We start from the raw sequence: 19,602 nt of genomic DNA on the forward strand, positions 1-19,602 counted from the left end.
GTATTTGCTCACAAAAGCCAGAAAATGGATAGAAAATCATAATACCCAATAACAGTGGTTATCAGGGATAATAGGATAGGCGCTGCAGGCGTTATTTATTACCAGTTTCTTATATAGCACATATTCCACAGCGCTTTACAGAGAATATTCGAACATGCACATCAGTCCCTGCACCAGGGGAGCTTACAATCTATATTCCCTACCACATGTACATGCACATGCACACACATATTCTAGGGTTAGTTTTGTTAGGAGCCAATTAGCCTACAAGTATATTTTTGGATTGTGGGAGAAAACCGGAGTACCCTGAGTAAACCCACGCAGCATGGGAAGAAAATACAAACTCCGCACAGTTAGGGCCATGGTGGTAATCGATCCCATGACCCCAGTGCTATGAGGCTATCCTATTAGTACCAGTGAATCACCGCTGACATTGCAGATATGAGTTGTCACAAAAAGCTATAAAATACCAATGGCCAAATGTAATCGCATCCTAGTTCATCGACTGTGCGGCCGAACTCTGTGGTTTTTATTAAAGGGGCAATCATTTACAAGGCAAATGATTGTCCCTTTGAAAAATCCATCCAAGGCCGACGAACTCTTAAGCCATTACATTTGGCCACAAGAATATACTAATAAACCAAAACCGATTCAAATTATTTATGGTCATTGTATTAGACAAAATCAGTGCTTGTGGCTTCCAGTTTTAAAATATGTGAATAAAATAGAAGTGAATCTACATAACTGGACCTAAGGATGACATATAAGCACAACATATTTCATTTAATATTGTTTTCTGAAATTCTCGGTAGCAAACTTTGGACCTAGGGGTGCCGTGACAAATATTCTGATAATCTCGGGTGCCGGGATGCAAAAAAGTTTGGGAACCACTGCCCTAAACTCATTTAAACGCTCTCCTAGTATGAGCCTGCAGAGAAGTGACAGAAGTGGAAGATACAGCAGATGTGACCATGTTGTACACTGCCTCCCTGCTGTGCAATGTCACAACTAGCATCCGCAAGGAAATAATGACGATTCCCTACAAATGATGTCCCCAAACCAGGGATGTCTAAAGTGGTGATCAAGTAGATCAACAATAGATATTCCCCCAGTTGATCACGTTGGGTATTTTTACAGAAGCCCTGCCGTAACCCAGCTGTCTGGCTGCAGCACCAGTCTCTGTAGGTTGACACAGACAGCAATAGCCAATAGGAATCAGGCTGATACTTATTGGCAGAGACTATCATATGTGACGGGCTACATATCACTTTGTGCCAAAGCCAGGTTCTGGTGTGGGAAGACGGACAAGGGTCGCAGTGTGGGTGGTGTTACATGAACAGAAGGATGTCCATTAACAGACAGGTATGGATCACTGGGTCAACCTAAAGATGGTCGACAGGTCATTAGGTCGACACAAGCATTAGGTCGACATGGTCTAGGTCAACAGTCAAAAGGTTGACGTGGGGGTTTTCACTTTTTTTGTTCCAAATGTCGACACAGGATTAAGTGCACTGCGTCCCCTCGCATAGCTTGCTGCGCTCGCCATGCTTCGGGCTCGGTGTCTCGCTGCACTCGGCACACTATTTTATTCTCCCACCACGCCTTAGTGGGTGGTAAGGCATGAAATACCGCCTGTCGGCATATGTGGGCTAAACAAAACTGTGAAAAACCTAGACCCCTGTTGACCTTGCAGTATGTCGACCCAGTGGTGTCGACCTAATGACTGTATCCCATCCAGACAGACGGAATTGGTACATCTGTCAGAATGAACTTAGGTCTACAGTCATTAGGTCGACCCCACTAGGTCGACTGGCAGGAAGGTCGACCTGACTTAAGGTCGAATTTGCATAAAGGTCGACATGAGGAAGGTCGACTGGTCGTAAGGTCGACATGGGTTTTTCACTGTTTTTTGATCCGAATGTCGACACAGTCGACATGGACACAGTTGGCAATGAGAATCGGACCCTCGCATCGCTCGCTATGCTTCGGGCACGGTGCCTCGCTGCGCTCGGCACACTATTTTATTCTCCCACCATGCCCTAGTGGATGGTAGGGCATGAAATACTGCCTGTCGGCACATGTCGGCTCAATAAACAGTGAAAAACCCATGTCGACCTTATGACCAGTCGACCTTCCTCATGTCGACCTTTATGCAAATTTGACCTTAAGTCATGTCGACCTTGGCCCATGTCGACCTTAAGTCAGGTCGACCTTCCTGCCAGTCGACCTAGTGGGGTCGACCTAATGACTGTAGACCTAAGTTCATTCTAATAGATGACCGCTTCCCCAGACAGACTCAAGCCTGTATTTATATTGCTTACACAGCCCCCTACTCATCCTACCAGGCATTCCTCTGCCCCAGCTACAGTGTTTTAAAGGCAGATTCAACTAGGTATACAGTAGGACTACCAGGATTGAAAAATAAAAATACAAAATCCTTCCTTGCAACTTTAAGGTGTCTGTTTTGATTGAGATCCTCCTCATTAGAGGAACATATAAGGCATGAAGGACTCTCATTAATTTACACACTAAAGTTTTTTTTCAAGGTTTTTTTTTTTTTTATCGGTCTGCGACAGGGGAGATATTTATGGGTGGTGAATGGTGTGAGGGGAAAAAAAAACCCACAGCATTTTGTAGATTATGGTTAGTCCATAGATTGTGCAGAGACAGAATAGTATCTATGTTTAGGGGTAATATTGCTCTTTAGGACAAGGACCACATGTATTAAGATACAAAGGGGATAACCAAGCACTAGTGTGTTAGTTTACAGATAATACCCCTTTTTCACAAAACCCCGGGTCTTCGGCGGTGTCAATGGGACAAGCCATGTCTCTTTACAAGGGACTTCTATCCAGGTCCTGACCTGGGTAGAACACGGCTAGGACCTGGGTAGAGTGCAGTGTAAATGGGTCATCTGACCCGGCTCCCATTTACATCAATGGGGGACATGGAGGGAGCACACACAGCCTCCGCTGCCGCCTATTTAAAAAAAAAAACTGTACTGCAGTTATTAAAAAAATTGAGAGCTCCTAAGCGAATTCTGAATTTTGTCTAAAATAAAAAATTGCACCTTATTACATTTGGCCGTATTGTGTGCTGTAATATCAATGCTGTCCTCCCTTTATTAAGTTAACAGCATCAATGCAGTGGTGCCACCCCCATACATGCACTTGTCATCGCTATTAGCAATCACCACTATTAGCGTGCATTTGGACAGGTTCTATACTTGGTGCGATGGATCCGTCTTACATCAGCTTAGTCTCTCAATATGGTCACCATTCAAATGTTGTCAATGCGCCCGAATCAGAGCTGAACACAGGGCTCGGGGACAGTAACCATTGCTGGGGCGCAAGCTTTCCCCTGCCATTAGGAGCAGCCCCCATCTCCCTACAGCCAGGGCCGCCGAGGGGGGGGGGGTGTACTAATTACCCAGGCTCTGGCTTGCTGGAGGGGCCTGGCGGGGACCCTGGTCTGAGCCCCTCCGTCCCTCCCTGACGGCAGCAGCACACATGTACAGCATGCTGAGCCTGCTGTCAGCACATCACATGCTGTAGGTGTGTGCTGTGCTGCTGAAGGGAGGGAAAATAACACTCCCCCCTGGACTTGGTTTTGTTTCACTCGTACCAATTGTGGGGGCATGGCCTAAACACAGGAGTTGGCCACGCCACCCGCAATTAGGCCACAATCCCAATTTTACCGAGACCTGGCTTACCTTTAGGCCATCGCAGCGCAGAGTAAGTCCTGGCCTAGTCAGCGCAGCGAACAGAGAAAACCATTCTATGGTGCACATAGTGGGAATTCGCTTGTGTGGGGCTGTGTAGGATGGCGTTTACCTGATCGCTTGACTCTGAAAACACTCAGCCCAGTAATCAGGTCTGAATCTGGCTCCATGTGTAAATACCCCACTGCCATCCAGTGACTCCTACATAGCCACAAGAGGACGTGTATCAGTTTTGCGCACAGCCCACAGATGTCCCTCAACGCATTTCGTCCTTCGCACAATTATTGCTGGACTTCAGAAGTCCAGCAATAATTGTGCGGAGGACGAAACCTGTTGAGGGACATTTGGTTGACAGTGAATGACCAAGGGTGCTGGCATAGCACACACTAGATAAACTTTATTATATGTTAACACTGTAAGGGCAACTGAGTTGTAACGTTTTAGGTGTAATTGTATTACACTATTATCTCCTTTCCATTTATAAACAATTATCCATATGAACTAAATGTGGGACACCGCAGGAGTACTCGAGGTGGATAATATAGGAGTCTGAGGAAACCTAATTACATCAGCTGCATCTGGGATATTGAATACGGGCTTACTTTACAGTGGTGGGATACCACTAATTACGGTACGCCTTCACTTTTTTGGGGTGTCGACTTCCTATGTGGTGGAGGGTATCGAATTGATAGGAACATACCACACTAGGAGGCGCTCTCTCTCTTTTCATAGATCCATTTGTAAGGGTTACTGGACATTAACACATTGGAGAACAGCAGCCGCCCTTCAGAAGAGGGATTGCGTTTACAAAGTACACCGGGGCATAACAGATTCCCTATTTGAACGTTTTATCAAGGACGTTAACCTTTTACATTTAACCCCTTGAGTTGTGTGTTCTGCCCTGGTAGGTTTGTCCTGCCCCAGCAAAACCCACCGCAGAAAGCTGGAAGGCCCCCCTCACCTCCAGCATTAGTACACCGGAGCTTCCCTGCTGCCGCTCTCCCCCCTGCCTAAGCCGCCTTTCACATTCAGCACTGAAGTGATGTTGGCGGCAGGCTGGGGGATGTCAGCGGCAGCTCGGGTGCCTGAGCGCTCCCGAGTCCCCCCGAGCCGCGCCAACCATATCCGACGTCACTGTAAAATGAGTGACGGGCCGGCTAGTGGCGCACACCTGGCCACCACTGACGCACACCTATTCTATATTAGTGGTATGCCCGCAGCTGAGCCCGGAAAACTTCCAGGCATACCACTCAAAGGGTTAATGGTGACCTTTAGGGGATTAGCGCTAATACCATCTCCATACTGTATGTATATCTATCTAGCGATATATAGACCCGCTCTAATAAAGCAGCTCTTATCGGTAAAGGCAATATGTAAAATAAAAAGAGCGCTGTGTATAGATAATTCAGTTAGAACTGTGTTTATAAAATATAATACAAGTAGTAATTGTGAAAGTAAAAATTGGTTAAAAAAAGATTTGAGAATGTGTGTGGTGATATTCCAAGCTCCCTATTTAGTGTCTCCACAGTGAGAGGATTGTAGATAGGTGTCCATTCAATTGAAGTAGGGGAAACGCTCTTGCCCACAGGAAATAAGTGGTTATATGCCCCAATTACAGTGCAGCCCATCAGAGCTACATACAGAAATCTATGAACCTACAGTAAGATCAGGCCTAGTGTTCTGCTGCTGGCATTTATGAACCGTTACAACAACTTGTCTTAGCCCTAAATGAATTGACCCCAGTCAATACTCAGTGGGATTGCAGAAAACATTCAAGTTTTCAAACCTAGAAGTGCAAGGTCACAATTTTATATACAAATATCAACCTGCAGAAATGCAAAGTAACAATCATCCTGGACCCCAATAAAGAGGCAACATATGGAAAATACTGGAGTTTCCTAAAGGGCAAAATTTGATTTTTAATTATTTTATTTTTTTTAAATAATGGTGTTAAAAAAAAAAAAAAAAAACACCGGAGAGTCCTCCAGCTTTTAGAGCAGCACCTGCCCATGAGGTCTTCAATTCCTGATTTGGACATAGAGTACCTGAGGTTCTACACCATGGGTCCTCAAACTGCAGCTCTCCAGATGTTGTGAAACTACAAATCCCAGCATGCCTTGCCACAGTTTTGCTATAAGGGAGTGTTAAACCTGGCAAGGCATGCTGGGAATTGTAGTTTCACAACATCTGGAGGGCTGCAGTTTGAGGACCCATGTTCTACACTGTGGGAACGATTCAGCACGCCAATCCAGTTTAAAATATTAGCTTACAATTTGGTGAAGTAGCACACCAGGACAAAACCCTTCTCATTACATACCCCAGTGAGAAACAAACCCATGATCTATTCCTCAATGCACTGTACACTTGCAGATTGTGTCAAATTAGTTTTGCATTAAATCACATGTACCATTAAGTATTAAAGACTTCTATGCAGTGGACCAATTAAAAGAGGTGCAACCTATATCCAGTACTCTGTCTTTAAATGCCACTGTTGCAGTATATGGAATACACGGGTATCCTGCGTCTCACCCTCCCAGAGAGAATGCAGCAGGTAGAACCAGTGCTCTCAGAATATTCTTCCATAAAAACACTCAGAGGGATAGTTACAGAACATAGTTTTTATTAACAGTTCAAGGAAAGGTGTTACTTTTTCTTCTCCACATCCTGTTCTGCAGCTTCCTTTGCTCTCTTGGCACGGATGCCAAAGAGCCTTGCGTTGGCACGTGCCATACGCAGACTGGCAAAGGCTTTGAAGTTCTTCTCGTCCTCTGAGATGACTCTGGACTTCTCTTTCTTGTAGACCTAAGAGAAAACATGAAATGTTGGTTAGTTAGGCACAGACGGTGCAGCTATAGATTCAGGTCTTCTCAAATTAGCATAAAATGTACCCCAATTACTGGTGCCCCAACACTGGATCTGTCACATTCATGTCAGAGGATGCCATAATCACATTCACAAGAGAAGTATCCAGCAAGGGGACAATTGCTTGTACCTTTTATATACAAGGTAAGATCTATAAGCCCTTTCTTGTACAATGTATTATATAAAGAGAAGTTCGAGGGAACTTCAAAATAGTTCATGTGACTGAGCAATTCAATTGTTGCGCTGTTCATGCACGCAGGGGGAGCAGGGAAGCTACTTGCACATCAGCTTCCTGATGTGCAAAAACTGGTTTTGGGAAGCTAAACCCTGTACTAATGGGTGGGCAACCATTACATTTTAGTAACACATTTTGGGGTCTTTGTACTAAGTCTTGTAGAGAAATAAAATATAATATTAATAATTCGATGGTGATAAAATGCGGCAAATCATTCAACATTTTGAACAAAGCCTGATACTTCAACAAAGCCTGATACATTGGTTTGTTCTGTCTCAGCTTATTACATAGATCCCTGAGTTCCAGCAGAACGGAAGGATCTAATGTAAAGAGGATACCAGGTAGGGCAGACCAGTCAGGAATCCCCCACATTGTGGGTAGAATCACAGATAAGCAGATCTTCCAATTCAGCGCTCAACTGAACACATCTAATACCCCTTTAATACCCAAAAGGCCGTCACACCTGGGTTTTTGATCCACGCTTCAAGCTGGGTGCGACCCAGCATTTGCTCCCATTTACAACTCCGCCGCATTCCCTCGGCTGCTTGGAGATGATGTCATCTCAAGCGCAGATTGCTGCCAGGAGCGCTGGGGGCAAGCCCAGCACTAAGGTAAGCTGCCGGGCTGCCCCCAGTCCCCGTGCACGCCCTAGCCCTTGTCTGGGAGGTGAATGGATGCCACACAGGCATCATTCACCTCCTCCGCTGCTGCTGTCTGCAGGGTATAGCAGACAGTAGGGCAGGCTGTCTGTGCCCCCCCCCCCCCCCCCAATCCAACCTGCAGACGCTGTGGTCAGTAGGTTGCACGTCCCCCATTGATGTAAATGGGAGCCAGGTTGGTTGACCAGGTGTACCCATTTACACCGCCCTCTACCCAGGTCCTAGTCAGGACCTGGGTAAAAGTCCAGTGTAAACGGACACGGCATGTCACATTTACACCACCGCTGACCCTTGACTGACACGCCGAAGACCCGGGATTTTGCGGCAGTGTAAAAGGGGTATAACAAGTATCCTGGACTAGGGCCGCATATGTCACTTACAGATGAGTCCATGGGCAGTATGCAATGACAAATTACACTATGTGCAGCGAATCCTGCTCTCCCACTGCCCCTAACAGCAATTTTTAACCCATATGGCGAGCAGGCAGGGAGATGGAAGCCTCCCTGCCTGTCCCAGAATTTGTGGGGGAGAAGGAGGGCTCCCGGGTACACAGGCAGCTGAAGCTCATGGCGAAAATCATGCTGAAAGCAGTTCTCCATCCTAGCATTGAATACACTTTCGGCAAATCCCAGTGAAAACCCCATTGAAATACACCAGCGAGTTGCAGCGAGCATGAAACAGAACTGGTCAGCATTCACTGTTCACTTTCGGCGAACAATGAATAGTTCGGATATGGATGCTGGGATCTCATACAGCTGGTCAGAGTAAGGCAGGTCAGACGCACGTGACTAACGCCATACTTCTTATGCTTAATCAGCAACTTTAAAACAATTCCTGTGTGTCAAATACTGTTGCTAAATAGCAAGGGCACTAAGGGAATGTGTGACTACAATACCAGTATTCAGTAAGTATGCAATTATAAGAATCTGCAAAAGTGGTGGAGCATCTAATGCTGGCCACACATCAGACCAACTTTCCTCCAACCAGTTGCTTGGACGGAATTAAAGTCTGGTACTGTATGGGAGCAAAGAACAATCAGAAATGTGTTCACAAATCCAGGAAAATAGACAAAAAAAATTTGTCAAATTGTTTAAATCAAACCAGTTCAACTTCAGTACAACTACAGTGTCTGAGCGACAGTTTGTCCTTTTCAAGATTTTGGGAGCAAATTTCTGAAGTAAATATTAATATTTGCTCCCATCCAGTACCATTTTTATTCCACCCCAGCAACTACTTGGATGGTTGTAGGAAAGTTGGTCTGATGTGTGCCCAGCGTAAGTCTCACCAAGTGTAGGTCACATCTGTATTAGACCAGTCAGATTTTATACCAGAGGGAGAATGCTAGTCTAGGGGTGTAACTATTTTAACGTTAAATACTGGCAGCCATAACTGTGGCTGGTGTGTGCAACTAACGGAATCAGGCGGTGCAAGTCTTCAGCCCAGGCCTAGCTAAACTACACCAGTATGTGGCAGGACCATAGGGAATAGCATAGTGCAGAGGTAGGGCAAACGTAGCTGCTGTTGAACTAAACATCCCAGCATTCACTGCTACACTTTTAATATCTTAACTGCAAGTGACTCAGATTTGTAGTTCTCACGTTACTTAAATTTGAGGAGTACATGTTCAAACATTGAGCAACATCAAGGCTCGCAGTGAGAACATTTACATGTTTCCCATCTGCCTGTTATGCATGGTACCAGAAGTAAGCCGCTGTTCAGTATTGATGGGTAGTTTTAGTGGTATACTTTATGGAAGAACCCCCATTTACACTTCTATAGTTTGAACCTATATGCGCACACACACAAGTGCACCCATAACAAGAACACATACATAAACAGTTAATTGCCAGTTTCTTAAAATCAAACTTACGTTGCGGATTGGCATGATGGGGCCGGTCAGCTGTGTGGCCATCTTCAACTCTTCCGCCTGCAAGGAGTTTAGAGGAAAATATGGTTAAACACATATTTGTAGCTTTCAGAGAAGAACAGACAGAACTTTACAGTCATCAGCTGGAAAAGGGTTCAAACTCGAATCATCACAGAAATGCAGAGATTCCGGAGACATTGTCATCATGTGACTGTGCAGGCCATACATCGCGTATGCAGGCAGCTAAGGGCCCCCTGTGGGAGGTAGTCAGCAGAAGAGGCACCAACCGTTTTGTGCGAGGGGTGCAAACATGCGCAGCGACAAACAGGGGTGAGCAGACAGGAACTAGTATACCACTTACAGAAGCGTCTCCCTTCTTGGGAGCAGAGGGTTTGCGTGGGAAGATAATCAGTTTGGATCGGTATTCCTTCAGCCTCTGTACATTGTTCTGCAGGGAATCTGTAGATTTGTTGCGGCGACGATGGTCCACAGATATGCCAATTGTGCGGGCAACTTTCTTGTTTATGCCAGCAGCCTATTCGAAGAATAGGGAAATAAAAATTGTTAAAAAAGGAAATTCATAGGTAATGCAGGAGGCATTAAAAAGGAACAGACAGCCATCAGAATAAGGGGTTCAAGAGAATCATCACAGAAAGGCAGAGATTCCGGAGTGGTTCATCACACGGCTGACAGAACTGCTGGGAGAAGTCTAGTAATTAGCACTGCATGACCACCAGATAATTGTACATACATAAGGCAATGTCACAAAGTATCTCGTGGCCCATATTAAGTTATTTTATAAAAATCACAGGAGTCCTTAGTGTCTTATAATAGATCTACATGTCTAGGGGGAAGCTCACCTTAAGCTCTTCCAGGCTGAAGCCTCTACCAGCACGCAGCTTTGTGTGATACCGGATTGTTGGACACCTCACCACTGGTCTGACTGGGCCCGACACAGGTCTTGGAGCTATCAGACGGGCTTTGGCTTGCCGTGCCTTGCGCCTGTATGGGAAACATTATACATAGTCAGTGTGGCATAAAGGTACGGTTAGGTCACAGGTACTTTAATGCCATGATAATGAGCTGTAACACCAGCACAGGCTGCTACGGAAAAATAAAAAAACTTCCATCGTGCACAGCCAGTTAAACAGCAACAAAATGCTAAAACTGTGTAGTGGGAGTAGTTTCTAAGCAGCAGGTACAACCGCGCAGGTACCTGACAGGGTCCCGACAGTCGGGATCCCACCAGGCATTCACCCGACGTCCACCTACTATTTTCCCTCATGGGGGTCCACGACCCCCATACAGGGAGAATAGAAGTCTTGTGTAGCAAGCTACCATGCCCGCAGCATGGCAAGCGCAGCAAGCCCGCGAGGGGCTTAGTTGCGCTCACCATGCTGTCTGGGTCCGGCCAGTCGGGATCCCGACTGTCGGGATAATGATACACATTGTACAGTCATCAGCAGAAAAAGGGTTCAAATGGGAGATCATCACAGAATATGCAGAGATTCCGGAGAAGTTGTCATCATCTGACTGCAGGCACAATGTTTGCAACTATATCAAGTAGGGAAGGAACAAAGATTCAGCAAAGGTCTAATCTGCGCCATTCTACTCACCGACGGAGCTTCCTGGCAGGCTGGTTAAACCAAGTGGCAACACGTCTCTGCCAGTCCTTGTGGAAGTGTGGCTTCAGGATCATGCCATTCCTGCTGGGGGCCATGGCTGCTTATTCCCTACAATAAATGAAGATTATAAATAAAGTGCAGAAACACATAAGACATCAGTGAGACCCCGGGGGCATACATCTAACAGGTTAGCGCGTGCTCGTGTGTATTAGAGATATTATACACACACGTATGTATGAGCGCATGCACTAAGGTAACCCATGGGCCCCTCTCCAGCTACCAGGGCCCCCTTCTACCGCCCACGACATCAGAAGAGGCGCCTATTCCCCTGCTGTACAGCAGCTCTTACCGGGCGCTGTGCCCCAAGCGCTCCAATGCCCGACGTGCAGCACATTACGCTCCCCAGGACCGGGGCCCAGGCGATATACAAGGGGTATCCGCTAAAACCGCACCGCATAACCGCACAAAAGGCACGTCTGGGGGCAGGGGAGCACACCCTAGCCCTCCCCGGCACAGACCGGGCACCGGCGGGTGAGGATGGCACCAGATACCACCGGCTCTACCCGCGGCTCTCACAGACATACCTCCACAGGGGAAAATGGCCGAATAGAAAGGAAGACGGATGCCGGTGCATTATGGGATATGAGACGCTTAAGCCAATCACAAGCGAGACAGATCTGCAGCCTATGGGAAAGTTTGGAATGAGAGGTTAACTTCCGCCAGGACTAGCAGCGCCCTGCGTGCCAACTGCCCATATCAAAGATGGCGGTGTTGTACTACAAAATGTGCTGTAGTATGTACGTCGTGAGCATAGTTGCCAAGTACGCTTGAAACAAGCGGATTTGGGCTTGTTTTTTTCGTGAGTTGCTTATTTTTTTTGATGGTTGCTTGTTCTTGGGCATATAATTTTTTTTAGTAGCTTGTTTTGGGCTTGTTTTATTTTGGGCTTCTCTGTAATTCAGCACAGAGATAAGGGACAAAACACAGGTGAGAACTAGGCTTTTAGAAATGGTAATGACTCCCATTATCTATGTTGGGGCTTGTGTGTATTCAGTAGGGCTAATCTGATTTTAGCAATGATGCTTGTAGTAAGATTGTTCTATCTTTTCTTAAGATGTCCACGCATGGTACAATTTATCCCGCTCACATCGCACAGCACAACAAGTAAGTGCTCACTAGATTGCATTGCAGCGCATTCAAAACGCATGCGATCTAGTACAAAATGTACATCGCCTGTCGCACCGTGTATGGTAAATATTTCTCAGTGTGTACAAAGGACAATGTTCACTTGAGATTTTTCTTTAGAGAAAAAAATGAAAGTAAAATATCTCATATTGGGGCAGATGTATGAAGGCGCGCTATGGGGGAGAAGGGGGAATCAGTGCATGTTATGTGCACTGATCCCGCTTCTCCCCCATGTAAAAAGGAGCCGGTGAGCACAGGCCGCTATGTAAGGTAAATGTATGAACGGTCCACAGCGCTGACTGTCCCGCCCCCTGCCGCTATCCGCTTCAACAGCTGCAGGGTGACAAAGCCCTATACCCAAAACAGTGACATCACTGTCCCTGCTGCTGGCTTCAGGCTGTGCTGGGATCTCACGTGAGTAGCGAGGTCTCGCGCATGCCCAGTACAGCCGGCCATGGGGAAGGAGTCAGCGCGCAAGTTTGTGTTCGCCCGCTTCGGCAGACAAGATGTTAATATATCTTGTCGATGTCCCTTCCTGCTTTGCCTCATCAATGAGGCGAAGCAGGAAGTGTTATAGTATTCTTTAAAAGTCAGTTTTGTGCTGATAAAATATCATTGTAAAGACATTACATGTAGATTGTATAAATAATACGTAAAATATAGTCAAATGTAAGTTGGGCTTGTTTTGGGGCTTTTTAGGATTAGATTGGTCTTGTTTTGGGCTTGTTTTTTGGTCATCAGTTGCTTGTTTTACTTTTCAGAGTTGGCAACACTGGTCGTGAGCAAAGTATAATCATAGAATAAAAAGCCCATTCCTCTTATAGATTACTAGCCAGATCTATTATAAGATTGTCACCTTATTGGATGACCATTGATTTATTTCTTTTTTGGGAAAGAGTTACTAAGGTTGGATACACACTTGCACGATATCTGGACTAGTTTTTTAGTTTCCTGGCAAATAGGATCAAGTGTATTGTGTGCAATATCTTCTGATTGGCCGTGCTACATGAACAATCAGAAGATATAGAGGGTCAATCCTATCAATACACAGAATTCACACAAAAGTGCTTGGTTGAAAACCAGCCTGTGAAGGGTGCAAAATCATGTGCCGTTGCCGGCATTTAAACGCAGGGGCAATGACACCTCAGCCCTACTCAACGACCCTAATGTGTATAATGTGGTGCAGTTAAATGAAGGGCGGAACAAGATATCTGATATCATTTACATAGATTTGCAAAGTTTGTACGGCCATTCTTGCTTGGTCCAGGATGAAGGGTAATGTGTGTCACGTTCTGGTGTGTACCTGGCCTTAGGAGGAAATTTAACTCAAGGTCACTAGTGCTGGAATTGGGGGGCAAGAGGGCATCTGCCTCCCCCCCCCCCCCCCCCCCCCCCCCCCCCCAAATACTTGAAAGGCAAAGATCAGAGTACTGGGGGTGGGATGTTCTAACGCCACCCTTCGCCGGGTACCGCATTGTTAATAATCACATATGCTCTAACATATGCGATCATTGACGCAAGGGACAGCTCTTGCAAAAAAGGGCTGTCTGTTGCGATGCGGCTCCAGACTTCCGGGTCTGAGACCTGGGAGTCCATCTGCGCATGTGCAGAGCGATGGGGACGGCCGGGGGCATCACGGATCCCTCACATAGTGCTGCGGTAAGAAGCCCATAGACTTACACTGTGGAGGGGCAACCGAGAATACAGAAATGCAGTAAAAACCCAGATAACAAGGTTTTTAGCTCATTTCTGCTTTAGAAAATCCCGCCCTAGATCACTGTGAGCAATGCAGCTGCCATCTTCAGTTAAAACAGGCAGTGTCAGGACAGAGATAATCCTCTATCTTGGTGGATCCGGTCTCTTTTTCTTCTACATAAAGTCACTCACATGTTGCAGTTATGTTTTTGGATTATATTTATTATACACATTGGGTACGCAAATCAGGATATCCTTAAAATGTAAGTATCTCTTGAGAAGTATTACAGAGGTTCTGCGGCAAATATGGGCTGTGCTATCCCTGCGTCCCATTGCAATAGTGATGGTGTTAGCCATCGTAGTCTATTAGCTACATATTGCACAATTTGCCAGGAGTGGAACGGTCCAGATGCCTCCCGGTAACAGCCACTGGTGCATGTTCTGTCTAATGACCATGCATACATAGTACGTCCACAGCATAATGTAAAGTGATCTCCATAAAAGTGTAACCCACAGCACTGCTCCAGGATCCACCTTATCCTGCAACTTAATATATATATAGAAAATCAAATATGTGTACCCAGTTATAACCACATACCTCCCAACTGCCCCCATCACAGCAGGACAGTCCCGCTAATTGGACTGTCCCACATCCGTGTCGCAGTGTTCTGTGGGTGGGAGGACAGTAAGGAATGCTGGCGATCATCGCTGTGCTGTTCTGCAAAGCAGCCGGTGACCAGTGAATATATATGGTGATGCCCTACATCAGAAGCCTCACCCCCTCCTACCACAGACCACCCCATTTTTTGGATGCACAGCAAGACCCGCTTCCAGGATATGAAAAGTTGGTAAGTATGTAACCAGGATTTTTACGTGTTTTCCTTTCTCTGTACCATTGTGGGAGCCACATATATACTGTATATCGGGAGAGAAATCTTGATCACACACCAATCTCATTGAGAAGCATGTGCACAGTGAAAAGATCACTAGATATCTCTTGGATGAAGGGGTGTGGCTCTGGTCACATTTTTTGCAGAAACCGGGGCACATTTTAGAAGCTTTGTTGTGGTCTGGGGGAGCAGCAGAGAAGCCCCTAACCATAAAATATTCAGTGCATTGTATTTTACCTGCTGCAGTTCAGGATTCAGAAATGGATGCAATGTTGTTATATGCCAGTGGTCAGGGAGCCGGGGTAAATTACCCAATGAAATTCCTGGGAATAATGGACAGTCGCACTGCCGAGACACAGCCAGGCATGCATATGAATCTATATGCATGCTCAGCTGCACGACCGTCCATTACCCCAGGAATTTAATTTAATTGATATAGAATCTATATGCATGCCTGGCTGTGTGTGTTACAGTACTGTAGTGTACAAGGATCTGACGCGGTGCAGTGTGTCAGGCCCTTGTGTATAACCTGCTTCCCTGCGTGATGCCTCAGGACCCGCCTCCAAGTCCGCCCACTTCAGTAGAGTTGACTAGTTGCGCACACAGCCATGCATGGTAATCATCATCATTGGCTGCCAAGTTGTGTACTGTACTAGCAGGATATATCATCAATTACTGTGGGTACAGTGTGTAGTACAATTATATGATTTCCTTCCTTTCAAATCAAAGGGGGAAACTTCTGCGCATCTAAATATATTTTGGGGTAAAAGGTAAAAAAGTTCCCTGACCCCTGTTGTATGCTGTGGATGTCCACTGTGCATGTCCCGCATTGATCTTAGATGCCTCCGGAACTATGCAGGGAAGAGATCCACAGAGGTGGAGCCGCAAAGCTGAAAGCTCAATCCCAAGATGATTTCAGGGGATGCTAGGTACAGTTACTAGTCCATCATCTACAGATGATCGAGCAGGAGCAGGACAATATGGAATCAGGAGCTGCTTCAGGTACCTTGGGTAAAAGTCAGTAATCCAAACACAAACGCAATTTGACATCTTACCGGCAGCCAATTAATGGATGTAGAGAATGGGTGTTATGTGGCTGGAATGGGACTGGCTGGTTATTGGCCTGACAGTGGCATTTTGTATCAGTTATATGCCATGCAATTATCCTGATTACGACCTATGGTGCAGTTTTGACAAACTATAGGGGCAACCCTTGATCTGGAGCACTGTGTTCATTATTTTTGCGATGCTTCCCTGCATCTGGCATGCATATACCGCCTGGGTGTCTCCACGGCCTAGCCTCGCGGTGTGGATCTCCGTGGACCAGCGTCTATCCTCATGTGCTGCCTGCGGCTGCTGTGTCTCCTATCCCATGGATTAAAGTGGCCTGAGTGTCCTGCGAATTGATACTTGGAGCTCCGGCGGCTGTCTGGCGCTTATTTTTGATGATGCCTTATGTATATCCTAGCCGATTTATAGTCTCTATTCTTTTTATGTTGTTTTTGTCTTTGTTTAGGCATACTATAAAACTAAATAAAAATTATTGAATAAAAAAAAAAATAATGGTCGATACCTTGAAATGTTCGACATACTCAAAGTCGACATTGACAAAAGGTAAAAAAGGACTCTTTTTGTTGGGGCACTCTTTTAAATGATTAATTGAATTAATTTAGAGATTGGTATACTGGGGGTTGTGCATCTAGGGGGAAGACTCCACCTATATGCGTAGAAGTAAAGGCCCATACACACTTGTAGACTTTCATTTCAAAAGACTTTGCCAAAATCTCTGATAGATTTATCTTTCACCAAAGTAGTGCGTACACACTGAACTATTTTCCCCAAAGAGCAAAAGATTTTCAGGAGGCAAAAGACTTTGCTGAAAATCTTTCATATAAAAGGCTATTTACATAATGGGCGGGGTTAGAATTCCAAGGGTGGGAGCAGGGGCCATTTTATTCAGTGCATGTCTGCTCTTGGGGCCTGATTCAGAACTGATCGCTGGGCTGTGTATATTCGGAGCCCAGCGATCAGGTAAAATCCCGAAACGCCATTGGAAGCGCATTAAAAAGTACTGTATTTTCAAGAGCCTGGTGTGACTTTATTTCTTCCATACAGATGGAGCCCGGCTCCCTCTTGCTGGCGAATCGCCAGAACGTCACCACTGGCGATCCGCCAGCAGCCCGGCTCTCCATCTGACTGAGACGTGCACGCGCGTCTCAGTTTCCGGGGCGGCAGGGCGACGGGAACCCTGTCCGTCTCCGCTTCAGGGAGACGGACAGGGTTAGAGGGGGGGGTGCAGGGAAGTGGTGAGGACCCCGGGTTGACCGCCGACAAGCCAGCGGGGACCCGGAGGAGGAAGCGCCGTCGGAAGGGGACGCGCGCGCATCTCGTGCGCGCACGTCCCCTTTCGCAGATACAGATGGCGGGTGGCGGGGGATGGCGTCGCCATCGCCATCCCCTGCAAAGAAGAGACCCGCTCCATCTGTAATTGTGTGTGTGTGTGTGTGTGTGTGTGTGTGTGTGTGTGTGTGTGTGTGTGTGTATATATATATATATATATATATATATATATTCATATATAAATATTCATTGGTGGGTAGTGGAGCCATTAATATATACATTGCTGGCATGTGCCAGCAATGTATATATTATTACTGGACAATACATAAATATTCATTGGTGGGTAGTGGTGCCAGTAATATATACATTGCTGGCATGTGCCAGCAATGTATATATTATTACTGGCCAATACATAAATATTCATTGGTGGGTAGTGGTGCCAGTAATATATACATTGCTGGCATGTGCCAGCAATGTATATATTATTATTGCCCAATACATAAATTTTCATTGGTGGGTAGTGGAGCCATTAATATATACATTGCTGGCATGTGCCAGCAATATATATATTATACTGGCCAATACATAAATATTCATTGGTGGGTAGTGGTGCCAGTAATATATACATTGCTGGCATGTGCCAGCAATGTATATATTACTGGCTAATAACATTGGTGGTCAGTGTGCAGTATGCTGTGCTCCGTGTGGAGCAAGTCGGGAGGGAGCAGGGCGGATAGAAGCCGGGAGGGGCGGGGCATCAGCTGACAGTCTGTGCTGTGGCCGGGCGGGAGCAGCTGCAGCCTGGAGAACTATGGAGACGGGCAGACGAGCGGGGCGGTCCTTCAGCGGCGGTGAGTATGATCTGCAGCCGGCGGGGGAGCAGGGGGAGGGAGCGGGGCGGTCAGCCGGGCTGAAAGTGTATCATCTTTCAGTCCGCGCTGCGTACACACCTGGCGATGATGGCTGAAAAACCAGCCATCATCGCTAGATGTGCTGGTAAAACCAGCAGACTGCCCACCTCGTTGGCGATGATGCGGGAGCGCGCATCATCGCCAGTCGGCAGTCGGGGGGGCATACACACCAGGCGACTTTCAGGTGAAAATCGCTCAAAACGGCTGTTTTGACCGATTTTCAGCTGAAAGTCGTCTAGTGTGTATGGGCCTTAAGGGCGTTGTGGGCTAGTGCCCCTGGTTGTTTCACTAAAATGTAACTTTTAATAGCAATTGTAAACACTGTGATTAAACAACAATGCTGCGATTTATTGATTCCTCATACATCTGAGTATGCATTGAGAAGCTGTCACTTTCTACAGTGACTGTAGAACCTAATTGTATAGCCAGAGAAATCATATCTGGCTTTGGTTTTTCTTGCATATATATTCAATGTTTTATGTGTGTCTTTTTTTCGTGTGTGTGAGTCCAATTGAGACCTTCTTTTAGATTTTTGAGCTATTAAAAGTTAAATTTTAGTAAAACAACCAGGGGCACTAGCCCACAACACCCTTACGCATATAGGTGGAGTCTTCCCCTAGATGCACAACCCCCAGTATACCAATCTCTAAATTAAATAAATTAATCATTTAAAAGAGTGCCCCAACAAAAAGAGAGTCCTTTTTCTCTTTCTCTGTTCTAACTAATCTCTCTCATGGGAGCACCACCACACATGTTACCTGCCTAATAAAATACAACATTTTATTTTTATTGTTATTATCTGTGGACCAACATACCTGTATCTAATTAGTATCAGATCCTCTACGCTTGTGCACTTGTTTTTCCCATTTTCCCCTTTCCTCTACAAACATAATTGACAAAAGGTCAACAGACATGGTCGATATAAGTGTTCAGCTTTTTTGTGTCTATGTCGACATAGACACTGTGTAATCATGCCGCGTTCTCTCGGATGCCTCGCTGTGCTCAGCACACTATTATGTTCCCATTTTATGTCCACTTTAGATAGTAAAGTATGAAAGCCACCCTTTTTTGAAAATAAAGTGAAAAAACTCATGTCGACCACAAGCTTGCGTCGACCTTGGGTATGTTGAACATTTCAATGAGTCGACCTAGTCACTGTCGACCATTAGCGGCCGACCTAGACATTGTCTACCCAGTGACCGCATACCGTTGTGCTAGGTTCAATGTACACATACTTTGCTTTATGCATTACAATAACAATAGTGTATAAAACGTGAATGTTCAAAAACTCCGGTTTCCTCCCACAATTCAAAAATATACTGGTAGGAGAATTGGCCCCCAACAAAGTTAACACTAGAATGTATGTGTGTGCGTGTACTTGTGGTAGGGAAAGTGCTGTGGAATATGTGTGAGCTACATAAGAAACTGGTAATAAATAATAAAATGATCAAACTGTATGTATAAGGTATATATGATAGATACATTAACTTTGGGTATTTACATAAAATTTCCTTTATGATCAAATACTACTCACCAGTCTGTCAAAATGATGAAGCTGCTTGGACCAGGGTCATGCTGAGGGGGGGGGGGGTGATCATTATTTAAATGTGTA

The 19,602-nt window shown here is 45.8% G+C and overlaps 1 protein-coding gene and 3 non-coding genes across 4 annotated transcripts; all 4 read right to left on the bottom strand.

The window, feature by feature from the left end:
- Nucleotides 1-6,324: 6,324 nt before the first annotated feature.
- Nucleotides 6,325-11,685, bottom strand: RPL13 (ribosomal protein L13). The gene is made up of 6 exons (XM_083165668.1): nt 11,554-11,685; nt 10,961-11,077; nt 10,205-10,346; nt 9,706-9,879; nt 9,348-9,404; nt 6,325-6,523 (listed from the first exon to the last, which is right to left on the bottom strand). Exons 2-6 carry the CDS (start codon nt 11,062-11,064, stop codon nt 6,365-6,367), a joined length of 636 nt encoding a protein of 211 aa, XP_083021794.1. The 5' UTR covers nt 11,065-11,077; nt 11,554-11,685; the 3' UTR covers nt 6,325-6,364.
- Nucleotides 9,466-9,547, bottom strand: LOC146046542 (small nucleolar RNA MBII-202). Its single transcript, XR_014465938.1, has one exon. It is a non-coding gene; the product is annotated as a small nucleolar RNA MBII-202 (small nucleolar RNA).
- On the bottom strand, nt 9,949-10,025 carry LOC146046545 (small nucleolar RNA MBII-202). The gene has a single exon (XR_014465941.1). It is a non-coding gene; the product is annotated as a small nucleolar RNA MBII-202 (small nucleolar RNA).
- On the bottom strand, nt 10,782-10,872 carry LOC146046543 (small nucleolar RNA MBII-202). Its single transcript, XR_014465939.1, has one exon. It is a non-coding gene; the product is annotated as a small nucleolar RNA MBII-202 (small nucleolar RNA).
- Nucleotides 11,686-19,602: the final 7,917 nt, after the last annotated feature.

The sequence above is a fragment of the Crinia signifera genome, chromosome 11 (assembly GCF_055691185.1).
Source record: "Crinia signifera chromosome 11, ASM5569118v1, whole genome shotgun sequence".
Taxonomy (NCBI): domain Eukaryota; kingdom Metazoa; phylum Chordata; class Amphibia; order Anura; family Myobatrachidae; genus Crinia; species Crinia signifera.